Here is a 15069-nt window from a genome sequence, read left to right as displayed (position 1 = left end):
GAACCCCCTTTTATACATTCTCCACCAATTTCAGTTTTTTCAACGTGCTTTGGCTCCAAAAAGCCACTCGGAACCACAGAGAATGGATCTGTTTTTATCTTAAAAGATGAGATCAGCCTCTATGTGCTGTTCTTTTATGCTCAAGTGAATAACTATAGTATTTATGATGTAGAGATCTGGTCTTATTTTTACAGGCAAACTGCAGAAATGGAACTTTATCAGTTGGAAGAGATAGCAAGTAGTGAGAAAACAGGTTTCTGTGGGTTATATGGGGCCAACAGCACTGGTGGCAGAGGGTGGGGTGCACAAGGACCAGCAGTAGGTAAGACAATGGTTGCCTTGGCATAGTGGCAAGTAAGTAATAGGGAATCATTGGCCAGTTGAGAAAAGCTTCAATGGGAGGCATGGAGGGGATGGAAAATAATTCAAAACCTCTTCTGAGTCATAAGAAATATTTTTAAAAATATTGTCATAAGTTCTAATATAATTGGTCTTTCTGGGGTCAACTACTTTCAGAAGCACCTGCTCTTTTAGGCCTTTGAACTTTTATCCTAAAGAGTATGGTGGGCTTCCCTGGTGGCGCAGTGGTTGAGAATCCGCCTGCCAATGCAGGGGGCACGGGTTCGAGCCCTGGTCTGGGAAGATCCCACATGCCGTGGAGCAACTAAGCCCGTGCGCCACTACCGAGCCTGTCCTCCAGAGCTCACGAGCCACAACTACAGAACCCGCATGCCACAACTACTGAGGCCCATGCGCCTAGAGCCCGTGCTCCACAACAAGAGAAGCCACCGCAGTGAGAAGCCCATGCACCGCAACAAAACCCAACGCAGCCAAAAATAAATAAATAAATAAAAATAAATTTATTTTTTTTTAAAAAAGAGTATGGTATCATTAGGAAAAATGATCACCACCCATTGAAATCCTAATTAGTTAATTCTCCAGCAGTTAACCTGCACAGAAACAGCCTCTAGAGTACTGATTCATCAAAATATGCTCCAGGTTCATTCTAATAATACAATAGAGCATGTTTAAGTCTTACCTAAATGGATGCAAATATTATTATTAATATCAGTATTATTTTCAAACTTGAAAGGTTTTTTTAAAAGAAAAGTTGATTTTTCCCCCAAATGCTAAAGCTTTTACACACATACAAAAGCATGACTCAGTTTTTGGAAATTTATTTTGCAGACTGGGAGCTCCTAGTTAACTTGGATAATTTTAAATGCAATTAGTACTTTCAGGCAATCGATGTCAGACTGTCATATCTCATTCTTTGGGATATTAGACTGGGTATTTCACAATACCCAAAATAACTTTCAGGACAGCTTTCTCCAAGTTGTCTGGAGCCTATTTACCCCCAAATGAGAGTACCTAACATAGGCGATATACAAGATGTGACTTGAAGATTACTGATTTTTCAATGCCTCCCTAAAATTTATACATTGAATTGAGTATTTTCTCCTTTAAAATAGTCACTTTTTGACACATACATTTTTCCTAAATATGATCTCACTAATTGTCAGAGCCATACTAGTACATTGCTGGATAGGAGAGTAAGCCTTAATAAATATTCTATGATTGAACGGGTCCATGAGTGAGTGAGTGAATAAGTAATGACAGATAAATGAATTCAGAGCCTCTTCTTTGACGATTCCGTTTAAAGCCAGTATCACTTTTTTTTTCCATAAAAAAATTTTAAATTCAACTAAATAAAAATTTTTAATTGCTTCATGGAAAAACTGTAAACAAAGTCAGAAGGCAAACAACAACAACAAAAATTTTGCAACACATACAACAGACAACAGGCTCATTTCCTTAAAGTTTAAAAAGTTTCTATAAACAAGAAAATGACTATCCACCCAACAGAAATATGGCCAAAAAACATATAGGGAAATTTTTAAAAATATAGATATTTTGTTTTTCAGTTCTAGAATTCCACTTAATTTTTTTTAACATCTTTATTGGAGTATAATTGCTTTACAATGTTGTGTTAGTTTCTGCTTTGTAACAAAGTGAATCAGTGTATATATGTATACATATATCCCCATATCCCCTCCCTCTTGCATCTCCCTCCCACCCTCCCTATTCCACCCCTCTAGGTGGTAACAAAGCACCGAGCTGATCTCCCTGTACTATGCGGCTGCTCCCCACTAGCTATCTATTTTACATTTGGTAGTGTATATATGTCCATGCCACTCTCTCACTTTGTCCCAACTTACCCTTCCCCCTCCCTGTGTCCTCAAGTCCATTCTCTACGTCTGCGTCTTTATTCCTGCCCTGACCCTAGGTTTATCAGAATCTTTTTTTTTCTTTTTTAGATTCCATATATATGTGTTGGCATACGGTATTTATTTTTCTCTTTCTGACTTACTTCACTCTGTATGACAGACTCTACGTCCATCCACCTCACTACAAATAACTTCATTTTTTATGGCTGAGTAATATTCCATTATATATATGTGCCACATCTTCTTTATCCATTCATCTGTCTATGGACACTTAGGTTGCTTCCATGTCCTGGCTATTGTAAATAGTGCTGCAGTGAACATTATGGTACATGACTCTTTTTGAATTATGGTTTTCTCAGGGTATATGCCCAGTAGTGGGATTGCTGGGTCATGTGGTAGTTCTATTTTTAGTTTTTTAAGGAACCTCCATACTGTTCTCCATAGTGGCTGTATCAACTTACATTCCCACCAACAGTGCAAGAGGGTTCCCTTTTCTTTACACCCTCTCCAGCATTTACTGTTTGTAGATTTTTTGATGATGGCCATTCTGACCAGTGTGAGGTGATACCTCACTGTAGTTTTGAGTTGTATTTCTCTAATGATTAGTGATGTTGAGCATCCTTTCATGTGTTTGTTGGCAATCTGTATATCTTCTTTGGAGAAATGTCTCTTTAGGTCTTCTGCCCAGTTTTGGTTTGGGTTGTTTGTTTCTTTAATATTGAGCTGCATGAGCTATTCATATATTTTGGAGATTAATCCTTTGTCCATTGATTCATTTGCAAATATTTTCTCCCATTCTGAGGGTTGTCTTTTTGTCTTGTTTATAGTTTCCTTTGCTGTACAAAAGCTTTGAAGTTTCATTAGGTCCCATTTGTTTATTTTTGTTTTTATTTCCATTTCTCTAGGAGGTGGGTTAAAAAGGATCTTGCTGTGATTTATGTCATAGAGTGTTCTGCCTATGTTTTCCTCTAAGAGTTTTATACTGTCTGGCCTTACATTAGGTCTTTAATCCATTTTGAGTTTATTTTTGTATATGGTGTTAGGGAGTGTTTCTAATTTCATTTTTTTTCATTTTAGTATCTACACTAATAGCAAAACTTTGTGGGCTTGGGGTGAATTTGATTAGTGAAACAATCAAAAATCACTTAGAACAAGTCTTGGGAATACAAGACACAATTCAGTGGGATAAGGGCACCTAGGGAAACACAAGTCATGATCAAAATATTACAATTCTGACTTTCTCATAATTGGGCTCTGAAGGCAATTCCAGAAATGATTTGAACATCAACAAAACTCTGCATCAGCCATATCAACTCCAGGATGACTGCTTTGAAAAGCTACACTGAGTATAGAAAAACTGGCATGCTAATTTTCTCTAACTGGGCTTATACATTTATGGTCAATGTTTATATAATATTTTTAAAATGTGACTGAGGGAAAAGGTCCTAGCCTTATGCTAATCTTAAATCCATAAAACTTCATTTTCCCATCTGTAAAATGAAGGATCCAACTAGATGACCTCTTTAAACTTCTTAAGTGCTATCATTCCATAATTCTATAAATAAATAGTTTACACATTGTTCACACATCTTTAATAACTCTCACTAACATTTCAGAGGTTTCATATTGAGGGGAACTGTTTCTTTAAACAACCACAGGGCTCCAAGGGAAATCATGCTTTAGGCAGCAGACCATCATTAAAATCTACTAGAGCAAAGGTAAATGGGACACGTACACACATCTCTCTCTCACAGACAGACAGACAGACAGACACACACACACACACACACACACACATCTGTCCCATTAGCAGTAAACTATCTGTCCCCAAACAAGGACAATTACTGAAGTCATCGTAATAGGTTACGTTCACATAAAATCGATTATTTAAATCATACAGAGTACAGCTGCTCTTTATCCACTTTTTTATGTTTGTCAAATTTTCACCAATTAGTTACAATGTCAAAAGTGGAGGGAGTGCTTTCAAATGAAAGTATGACAGCGGGCTTGAGAAAGTCCTGCTTCCGACTGTGTCCAAAATATCTTATTCTGTAGGTTCCAGGTTGGGCAGTATTTGGAATATGCCATTGTATCGTTGCATTGCTATGACCCAGTAATCCCTTGTGCCAATAGAAACTGTTGGTAGGAAACAAACAAACAAACCCAATTTTACTCTTAAAAATGTGTGATTAGAAAAGTGTATGATTATTCATTAAATGAATAGGAAGGGAGTACCTACCATAAGCAAGGCACTATGTTAGATATTGAGAGTATAGCAATGAACAAAACAGAGTAAATACTTTCTAGAAGAGGACCTTTAAGAAACAGCCATTTGTAGAAATATCTTCACTTGTTCTACCTAGCTACTTAAATTCTATGCATCCCAGGTAGCCTCACCTGATATTCAGAACACAGGATGTCCCCTGCTTTAGAACTTCTATAGCATCCTTTTAGCCCTCGCCATCCCCTGCTTCAACTTGACACTTCTTTTTGCCTCTAGATTCATTTGTTCAAAATATATTTCATTAGCTCATGTGCCAGACTCTATGCTGGAGGTACTGAGAATACCATAGTGAGTGAGACAGACGTGGTCCAAAGTTTCATGGAGTTTATGTTCTACTAGGGCAAGGATAGGAAGAAAGCAATAAACAAGTAAACCAACAAATAATTTTAAAATTTATAAGTGAAATGAAGAAAGTAAGACAGAGGTAGTCCTAAGGAGATGTCATTTAAACTGAACCCACACATGTCAAGAGGAAGAATATTCTAGGAATAAGGAACAGAGAATGCAAAGTGTCTGAAGCAGGAGCAAACTTGGTACAGCCAAGGAACAGGACACAGGTGAGTACGATCAGGGCAGAGTGAACTGTGGAAGAGTGGCTGAGATGATAGAAACAGATGGAGTCAGATCATGTCGGTCCTTGTAGACCATGGCAGGAAGTTCAGCTACTCTTCTAGATACAGCAAGGTACCAAGGGCTAACTAACTGATACTCCCAGTTATGTGGAGGGCAAATCCCCTGGGCAGAGAGGGTGTGCTCAGCATCCTATGTTTCCTCAGTGACAGGTCCAGTGCTTTCAGTAAATAGCTGGTGATACTGCTGTTGTTGAACAAGGCTGAAGTCTACGCATATCCTCCGTGTTGACTACTATTCTGATTGTGGGCTCTTGAAAACAAATCATCCTTTTCTGTCATCTGTATAAACTTATTTTAACAATAAATATGTATGTATTACTTGTTTAAAGATTACCTGTACCCTAGAGTCCTAAAGATCAGAAGAAAAATTATGCCCATATTTTTGAATGGCTATCCAATAGGCCACAAGGTCAAATCTCTATTTTCAGTTAACCATGGGAACCAAACCAACATACAAATAATCACTTAGCTTGAAGTGATTTGAATTAGACACAAATTGCCAAAAATTTTGCCCGTGTCCATGCTACTGTCCTGTGGTATGAAATTTAGAGAGTTGGGAACGGAAACATTTTATTTCAAATATATTTTCAAATCTTCACATTATCTATTCAGCTCAGGTATTTGATAACAAAAAGCACAGAGAGATGTTTCTCTGAGGGAACTCCATAAGCACATTCCTTTCCTCCTTGGGTCAGTAAGAATTAAACACTCAAGCTTCTTGTGTTTTAGTAATTCAAATGAAGAATCATTGACCATATACACACATGCAATACATGGTAGGTATAGACTCGTTATTTTCCCAGAAGGAATGTTGGGCTCTACAGAGCCATCTCAACACCTTCACCCAGCACTCCTTTCAACCACTTTGCAGGAAGGCTAGCCAGCTCTTAGGGGTAATGTCTGTGACCATGGAAAAAGACAAAACTAACAGATGTTTATAAGAATGGAGGTCATAACCTCATTAGCGTCTAATCTTACAGAACACACACCACATTGTTTTTTAGAAAGAGAGGATCAAAATGAAATCTAGGGCTTCCCTGGTGGCGCAGTGGTTGAGAGTCCGCCTGCCAATGCAGGGGACGCGGGTTCGTGCCCCGGTCCGGGAGGATCCCACATGCCGTGGAGCCGCTGGGCCCGTGAGCCATGGCCGCTGAGCCTGCGCGTCCGGAGCCTGCGCTCCACAACGAGAGGCCACAGCAGTGCGAGGCCCGCGTACCACAAAAAAAAAAAAAAAAAAAGAAATCTAATAAATCAACTAAATATGGCCAGAAGACTCCTTGGGAATTTGGTATCGTTAATATCATGTACTGAGCCAGTCTTCCCATTTGTCTTCTCTGCATTACTAACCAACTCGTTTCAGGGCTTGAAAGACAAAATATTCAATAAGCGTGCTCACCGAGTCTCCCAGGAGGCATCATTATGCATTATCTTCCATGTTGCTGATGTGGCCTCATATTTCTCCACAGTGAGGAAGGTCTGATGGGTCTGAAATGCAATTAATATAACTGATCAGACACTGCACAGTCACAGAAGAAACGTGTTTGTACATTGTACATACCCCATACTCCCCTTTGTTGACCACTGCTAACCTCCCAATATCTGATATGAACGTGCATTTGAATTACATCCAAATCCTTAGGTGTTCCTCTTAACATTCTATGCAATGTCTTCAGAATGTTAATCCATCCAGTCTATTAAAAAGCACAGCTTTTCTTTAGAAAACTGAATGAAGCATAATTTTAGAGCCAAGAGCATAGGGCAAAGAAGAGATGAAATAAAACAAGATTTAGAAAAGGCAGCAAACAGTTTCATGACATGTTTACTGATCTGGATTCCAAGACCTTCTCTATTCACCTCAAGATTTAGGAGGGAAAATGGGAAAATTTCCTCATCTTTTCATCTCCAGGTAAATGAATTATTAGTAAATATACCTGCCTTAGTGAAAGAATTGAAAAGGATGCATAAATCTTCCTACTCCTAGGGTGCTAAAAGCGACCCTTATATTTTGTCATAATGGATTCCTAGAAACCCACATCCTAAGCAGATTTTATTTTCCCACTGGAAAACAAAAATTTCCACATCGGTTTATAGTAATTTGTTTTAGGCCAAGAATTCAGCTTCAAATAAAGCATATATTTAAATAACATAATAAATTGAAAGATACAAAGGCCATAAATCTCCAATTTTCCTTAAAAATCTTTAGATTATGGCCCTCAAGGGCAGGACTTGTGTCTAATTTACCTTTATCCATCACAGCCCTGTAATTTACAGGTGTTCAAATAAATGCTGAATGGATCACCTACTTATAGCTGGGCCATGGGATTATTTAAAGTTCTTCAATTACTCACCTCATGGATTATATTCAATAAAAAAAAGTTTTCATAACCACAGTGACTCGCAAAGAGAACTGTTCATGGCCATTTAGGGCAGAGTGACACTGGGAAGGCCTTCAGTGGAGTAGGAGATACGGTGGAGTAGGACCCAGTGTATAGGTCTAGAGTGCAGATCAGAGGACAAGGCTAGGACACCGAATGTGTGAACTATGCGACCATCCTCTCCCCACCTCCCAACCTTAATCTTTTCCAGATACACAATTAGTTCATACAAGTTACTTAATCTCTCTAAGCCTCAGTTTATTCACCTGTAAAACAGGGATAATAAAACATAATTCATTGGAAAGTAGGGAGGATTAAATTAGATTCATGGGATGATGTATGTAAAACTTTAGCCTCGTACCTGCAAAGAGTAAGCATTCAATAAATAGTGGTGAGGAAGTGATGATTACTAATAATAAAGGGCACCAGAAATTGTTTTATGCCAAGTCCCAAAACATTCTTAGAAATTAATTCTATTCTCATTATAGTGCTTTAAGCAGTTTAGTCTCCTGCTTCTCCATGGCAATAATGATGATAGTATTTCTCTACCCTAAGGATGTCAGATTACAGCTAATCCTGCAGTCTTGCTACAACACTTTAATATCTTTAGAAAGTAATGTTGTAATCATGTAAATATTCTGGCATGACTTGACTGCCTAGAGAAGTTATTTCAAACAGGTGCATGTTGACTACCCAAGCAGTAGAAAAAATTTCCGTAATATCATATTTGAAAATGTCATATTGTCACAATTTTTATCAAAGGAATAACCATATTTTAATAAACAGAGATGAGAAGGCTCATTTGGAAGAAAGGTATTTTGGATTATAAGTGACAGTGGGCTCTGAGAAGAACGGCTCATAGATAAAGTGAATGCATTCTCCACCATAGTAAAAAAAAAAAAATCTGACCTTGAAATCACTTTCATAAACCCACTTTCTTTCTCCTCTATATATTTCTTTGTTGTTTGAATTTTTACAACTAGAATGTGTCTGGTTATTGCTTGTGTAGTCATATGAACATTCCAAGGAAGTTACAGAGGAGTAAAATTACCTCACTTTATTCATAGATATATTATATATACTTTATCATATATACATATATAAATACATATGAATAAAACAAAAAACTATGAAATGATATGTAACAAACTGTCAACAGTGATAACCTCTAACAATGTTTATGAAAAGAGAGGTATTTTCACATTCTATTTTAAGCACTTCTATACTGTCTGTTTTTACATGGGATCTGTATTTCTGGTGTCATTTTTCAAGATTAATAAATAAATACCATATTAGTGCCAGTAGCAAAAACTAGGGAAATGGCCAATGCAAGAAAAAGTAAAGTGCATGGGCCAGGGCACCGAGCCAGTAGAGCGTCCACCCAGGGATCCATGATCATTCCACAACAGTAGAGGCAGGACCACAGTCAGGAGCGCAGGAGAAGAGAAGAGGAGCCAAAGATACAGGTCACACTGGCCCTAGGATTATTTTACCAAATTCAATAGAGTTTTAACATTGGAATATGGAAATAGGAACTGTATTCAAATCTACCTCATCTCAAGAGACAATGCCATTCTCTATGCATTGTGCTATATGTGATCATAAGTAGAACCAGTTAAATGTTTTCCGTGGGCTTTTTTCCCAGACTCAACTCTACGTTAACTGTTCTGAAAATTTTCTCACACCTACAAAATAAGATGAAAAGCAAGTTGGAACATTTTACCTTTATTTTGTTAAGCTCCACAGGGATACTTAAGTAAATGAAAGGCTAAAAAGTGGACTTAAATTTGTAAAAAGAATCACTGATGCTTACCTGGTTTTCTGCTGAATTCTTCGGGTTAGCACCTACAAATGTAACTTCAACAACTTCTCCCTGAAAATAAAAACTCATTTTATGACTTCTAATAAAAGTATTTTTGCCATGCTCATATTTGGGCCATTATTTATGAAATGTTTCTAGGAGTTTGGGTACCTGTAGAGATTGTATTCTATTTAATCAAGTGAGTTGTCTTCTGAGAATATTAGAGAAAATACACTTGTAATAATAGACACAGGAATTTGGGGGCAACAAATTACTTCAGAATTTTGGGTCAATGAATTTGCTTTTGGTAGATTCAGATATAGATGAAGATATAGAGCTATAGTTCAAATTAGTGGCAGCATATTAAAATGGCTTCTTCAGCCTTGGATATCTTCTTACACCTCCCTCCCATACACATCTAGGAAATGGACTGAATTAAATAAGGAAAGCCAAAACTTTCCATGGATGACTTATACTTTTTTGTTGTTATTGTTGTTATTCTTTTTTTATATATATACAGCAGGTTCTTATTAGTCATCCATTTTATATACATCAGTGTATACATGTCAATACCAATCTCCCAATTCATCACACCACCACCCGACCCCACCCCGCCGCTTTCCCCACTTGGTGTCCATACGTTTGTTCTCCACATCTGTGTCTCAATTTCTACCCTGCAAATTTGTTCATCTGTACCATTTTTCTAGATTCCACATATATGCATTAATATAAAATATTTGTTTTTCCTCTTTCTGACTTACTTCACTCTGTATGACAGTCTCTATATCCATCCATGTCTCTACAAATGACCCAATTTCGTCCCTTTTCATGGCTGAGTAATACTCCATTGTATGTATGTACCACATCTTCTTCATCCATTCATCTATCGATGGGCTTTCCATGACCTGGCTATTGTAAATATTGCTGCAATGAACACTGGAGTGCATGTGTCTTTTTGAATTATGGTTTTCTCTGGATATATGCCCAGTAGTGGGATTGCTGGGTCATATGGTAATTCTATTTTCAGTTTTTTAAGGAACCTCCATACTACTCTCCATAGTGGCTGCATCAATTTGCACTCCCACCAAGAGAGCAAAAGGGTTCCCTTTTCTCCACACTCTCTCCAGCATTTGTTGTTTGTACATTTTCTGATGATGCCCATTCTAACTGGTGTGAGGTGGTACCTCATTGTAGTTTTGATTTGCATTTCTCTAATAATTAGTGATGTTGAGAATCTTTTCATGTGCTTCTTGGCCATCTGTATGTCTTCTTTGGAGAAATGTCTATTTAGGTCTTCTGCCCATTTTTGGATTGGGTTTTTGTTTTTTAATATTGAGCTGCATGAGCTATTTATATATTTTGGAGATTAATCCTTTGTCCGTTGATTTGTTGGCAAATATTTTCTCCCATTGTGAGGGTTGTCTTTTAGTCTTGTTTATGGTCTCCTTTGCTGTGCAAAAGCTTTGAAGTTTCATTAGGTCCCATTTGTTTATTTTTGTTTTTATTTCCATTACTCTAGGAGGTGGGTCAAAAAAGGTCTTGCTGTGATTTATGTCAAAGAGTGTTCTTCCTATGTTTTCCTCTAAGAGTTTGATAGTGTCTGGTCTTACATTTAGGTCTCTAATCCATTTTGAGTTTATTTTTGTGTATGGTGTTAGGGAGTGTTCTAATTTCATTCTTTTACATGTAGCTGTCCAGTTGTCCCGGCACCACTTATTGAAGAGACTGTCTTTTCTCCATTGTATATCCTTACCTCCTTTGTCATAGATTAGTTGACCATAGGTGCATGGGTTTATCTCTAGGCTTTCTATATGGTCCACTGATCTCTATTTCTGTTTTTGTGCCAGTACGATATTGTCTTGATTACTGTAGCTTTATAGTATAGTCTGAAGTAAGGGAGTCTGATTCCTCCAGCTCCTTTTCTTTCCTTCAAGACTGCTTTGGCTATTCGGGGTCTTTTGTGTTTCCATGCATATTTTAAGACTTTTTGTTCTAGTTCTGTAAAAACTGCCATTGGTAATTTGATAGGGATTGCATTGAATCTGTAGATTGCTTTGGGTAGTATAGTCATTTTCACAATATTGACTCTTCCAATCCAAGGACATGGTATCTCTCTCCATCTGTTGGTATCATCTTTAATTTCTTTCATCAGTGTCTTATAGTTTTCTGCATACAGGTCTTTTGTCTCCCTAGGTAGCTTTATTCCTAGGTATTTTATTCTTTTTGTTGCAATGGTAAATGGGAGTGCTTCCTTAATTTCTGTTCCAGATTTTTCATCATTAGTGTATAGGAATGCAAGAGATTTCTATGCATTAATTTTGTATCCTGCAACTTTACCAAATTCATTGATTAGCTCTAGTAGTTTTCTGGTAGCATCTTTGCGATTATCTATGTATAGTATCATGTCATCTGCAAACAGTGACAGTTTTACTTCTTCTTTTCCAATTTGTATTCCTTTTATTTCTTTTTCTTCTCTGATTCCCGTGGCCAGGACTTCCAAAACTATGTTGAATAACAGTGGTGAGAGTGAACATCCTTGTCTTGTTCCTGATCTTAGAGGAAATGCTTTCAGTTTTTCACCATTGAGAATGATGTTTCCTGTGGGCTTGTCATATATGGCCTTTATTATGTTGAGGTGGTTCTCTCTATGCCTACTTTCTTGAGGGCTTTTATCATAAATGGGTGTTGAATTTTGTCAAAAGCTTTTTGTGCATGTATTGAGTTGATCATATGGTTTTTCTTCTTCAATTTGTTAATATGGTGTATCACATTGATTGATTTGCATATATTGAAGAATCCTTACATCCCTGGGATAAATCCCACTTGATTATGGTGTATGATCCTTTTAATGAGTTGTTGGATTCTGTTTGCTAGTATTTGGTTGAGGATTTTTGCATCTATATTCATGAGTGACATTGGTCTGTAATTTTGTTTTTTTGTAGTAACTTTGTCTGGTTTTGATATCAGGATGATGGTGGCCTCACAGAATGAGTTTGGGAGTGTTCCTTCCTCTGCAATATTTTGGAGGAGTTTGAGGAGAATGGGTGTTAGCTATTCTCTAAATGTTTGACAGAATTCACCTGTGAAGCCATCTGGTCCTGGACTTTTGTTTGTTGGAAGATTTTCAATCACAGTTTCAATCTCATTACTTGTGATTGGTCTGTTCATATTTTCTATTTCTTCCTGGTTCAGTCTTGGAAGGTTATACCTTTCTAAGAATTTGTCCATTTCTTCCAGATTGTCAAGTTTATTGGCATAGTTGCTTGTAGTAGTCTCTTAGGATGTACTGTATTTCTGCGGTGTCCATTGTAACTTCCCCTTTTTCATTTCTAATTTTATTGATTTGAGTCCTCTCCCTCTTTTTCTTGATGAGTCTGGCTAGTGGTTTATCAATTTTGTTTATCTTCTCAAAGAACCAGCTTTTACTTTTATTGATCTTTGCTATTGTTTTCTTTGTTTCTATTTCATTTATTTCTGCTCTGATCTTTATGATTTCGTTCCTTCTGCTAACTTTGGATTTTGTTTGTTCTTCTTTCTCTAGTTCCTTTAGGTGTAAGGTTAGATTGTTTATTTGAGATTTTTCTTCTTTCTTGCGGTAGGCTTGTATAGCTATAAACTTCCCTCTTAGAACGGCTTTTGCTGCACTCCATGGGTTTTGGATCATCGTGTTTTCATTGTCATTTGTCTCTAGGTATTTTTCGATTTTCTCTTTGATTTCTTCAGTGATCTCTTGGTTATTTAGTAACGTATTGTTTGGCCTCCATGTGTTTGTGTTTTCTATGTGTTTTTCCTGTAACTGATTTCTAATCTCATAGCATTGTGGTTGAAAAAGATGCATTATATGATTTCAATTTTCTTAAATTTACTGAGACTTGATTTGTGACCCAAGACGTGATCTATCCTGGAGAATGTTCTGTGCACACTTGAGAAGAAAGTATAATCTGCTGGTTTTGGATGGAATGTCCTATAAATATCAATTACAGCTCTCTGGTCTATTGTGTCATTTAAAGCTTGTGTTTCCTTATTTATTTTCATTTTGGATGATCTGTCCACTGGTGTAAGTGAGGTGTTAAAGTCTCCCACTATTATTGTGTTACTGTCAATTTCCTCTTTTATAGCTGTTAGCAGTTGCCTTATGTTTTGAGGTGCTCCTATGTTGGGTGCATATATAGTTATAATTGCTATATCTTCTGCTTGGATTGATCCCTTGATCATTATGTAGTGTCCTTCCTTGTCTCTTTTTTTTTTTTTTTTTTTTTTTTTTTGCGGTATGCGGGCCCCTCACTGTTGTGGCCTCTCCCGTTGCGGAGCACAGGCTCCGGACGCACAGGCTCAGCGGCCATGTCTCACGGGCTTAGTTGCTCCGCGGCATGTGAGATCTTCCCGGACCAGGGCACGAACCCGTGTCCCTTGCATCGGCAGGCAGATTCTCAACCACTGCGCCACCAGGGAAGCCCTTTCCTTGTCTCTTGTAACATTCTTTATTTTAAAGTCTATTATATCTGATATGAGTATTGTTAATCCAGCTTTCTTTTGATTTCTATTTGCATGCAATATCTTTTTCCATCCCCTCACTTTCAGTCTGAATGTGTCCCTAGGTCTAAAGTGGGTCTGTTGTAGATAGCATATATATGGGTCTTATTTTTGTATCCATTCAGCAAGCCTGTGTCTTTTGGTTGGAGCAGTTAATCCATTCACATTTAGGGTAATTATCCTGTTGCCATTTTCTTAAATGTTTTTGGTTTGTTTTTGTTTTGTAGGTTTTTCATCTCTTGTGTTTCCCACTTAGAGAAGTTGCTTTAGCATTTGTTGTAAAGCTGGTTTGGTGGTACTGAATTCTCTTAGCTTTTGCTTGTCTGTAAAGCTTTTGATTTCTCCATCGAATCTGAATGAGATCCTTGCTGGGTAGAATAATCTTGGTATACCATGCCACTTCCTTCTGGATTGTAGAGTTTCTGCTGAGAAATCAGATGTTAACCTTATGGGAGTTCCTTGTATGTTATTTGTCATTTTGCCCTTGCTGCTTTCAATAATTCTTCTTTGTCTTTAATTTTTGCCAATTTGATTACCATGTTTCTCCTTGGGTTTATTCAGTATGGGACATTCTGGGCTTCCTGGACTTGGGTGGCTATTTCCTTTCTCATGTTAGGGAAGTTTTTGACTATAATCTCTTCAAATATTTTCTCGGGTCCTTTCCTCTCTCTTCTCCTCCTAGGATCCCTATAATGAGAATGTTGTTGCATTTAATGTTGTCCCAGAGGTCTCTTAGGCTGTCTTCATTTCTTTTCATTGTTTTTTCTTTATTCTGTTCTGCAGCAGTGAATTCCACCATTCTGTCTTCCAGGGCACTTATCCGTTCTTCTGCTTCAGTTATTCTGCTATTGATTCCTTCTAGTGTAGTTTTCATTTCAGTTATTGTATTGTTCATCTCTGTTCATTTGTTCTTTAAATCTTCTAGGTCTTTGTTAAACATTTCTTGCATCTTCTTGATCTTTGCCTCTATTCTTTTTCCAAGGTCCTGGATCATCTTCACAATCATTATGCTGAATTCTTTTTCTGGAAGGTTCCCTATCTCCACTTCATTTAGTTGTTTTTCTGGGGTTTTATCTTGTTCCTTCATCTGGTACATAGCCCTCTGCCTTTTCATCTTGTATATCTTTCTGTGAATGTGGTTTTTTCGGATGACTTATACTTGTACATATACACTTACATAAAGTAGATACAAGATGGATTGACAAGATGTGTATTT

At 37.3% G+C, this 15069-nt stretch overlaps 1 protein-coding gene across 3 annotated transcripts in view; it reads right to left on the bottom strand.

Annotated features, from left to right (window-relative positions):
• Window positions 1-3803: 3803 nt before the first annotated feature.
• Window positions 3804-15069, bottom strand: part of ASAH2 (N-acylsphingosine amidohydrolase 2) — an 83616-nt gene continuing 72350 nt past the window's right edge. For 2 of the 3 annotated variants that reach the window (XM_059053994.2, XM_059053995.2), the window contains 3 exons: window positions 9333-9392; window positions 6541-6629; window positions 3990-4364 (listed from right to left, as the gene is read on the bottom strand). In XM_059053994.2, coding sequence (XP_058909977.1) covers window positions 4172-4364; window positions 6541-6629; window positions 9333-9392 — 342 coding nt within the window. In that variant the 3' untranslated portion in view covers window positions 3990-4171. Of the gene's footprint in view, window positions 4365-6540; window positions 6630-9332; window positions 9393-15069 lie in introns of all 3 variants that reach the window. The other variant, XM_067027456.1, reaches the window with a different exon arrangement.

Source organism: Kogia breviceps, chromosome 2 (assembly GCF_026419965.1).
Source record: "Kogia breviceps isolate mKogBre1 chromosome 2, mKogBre1 haplotype 1, whole genome shotgun sequence".
Taxonomy (NCBI): Eukaryota; Metazoa; Chordata; class Mammalia; order Artiodactyla; family Physeteridae; genus Kogia; species Kogia breviceps.
This window is presented reverse-complemented; position numbering and strand designations above follow the sequence as displayed.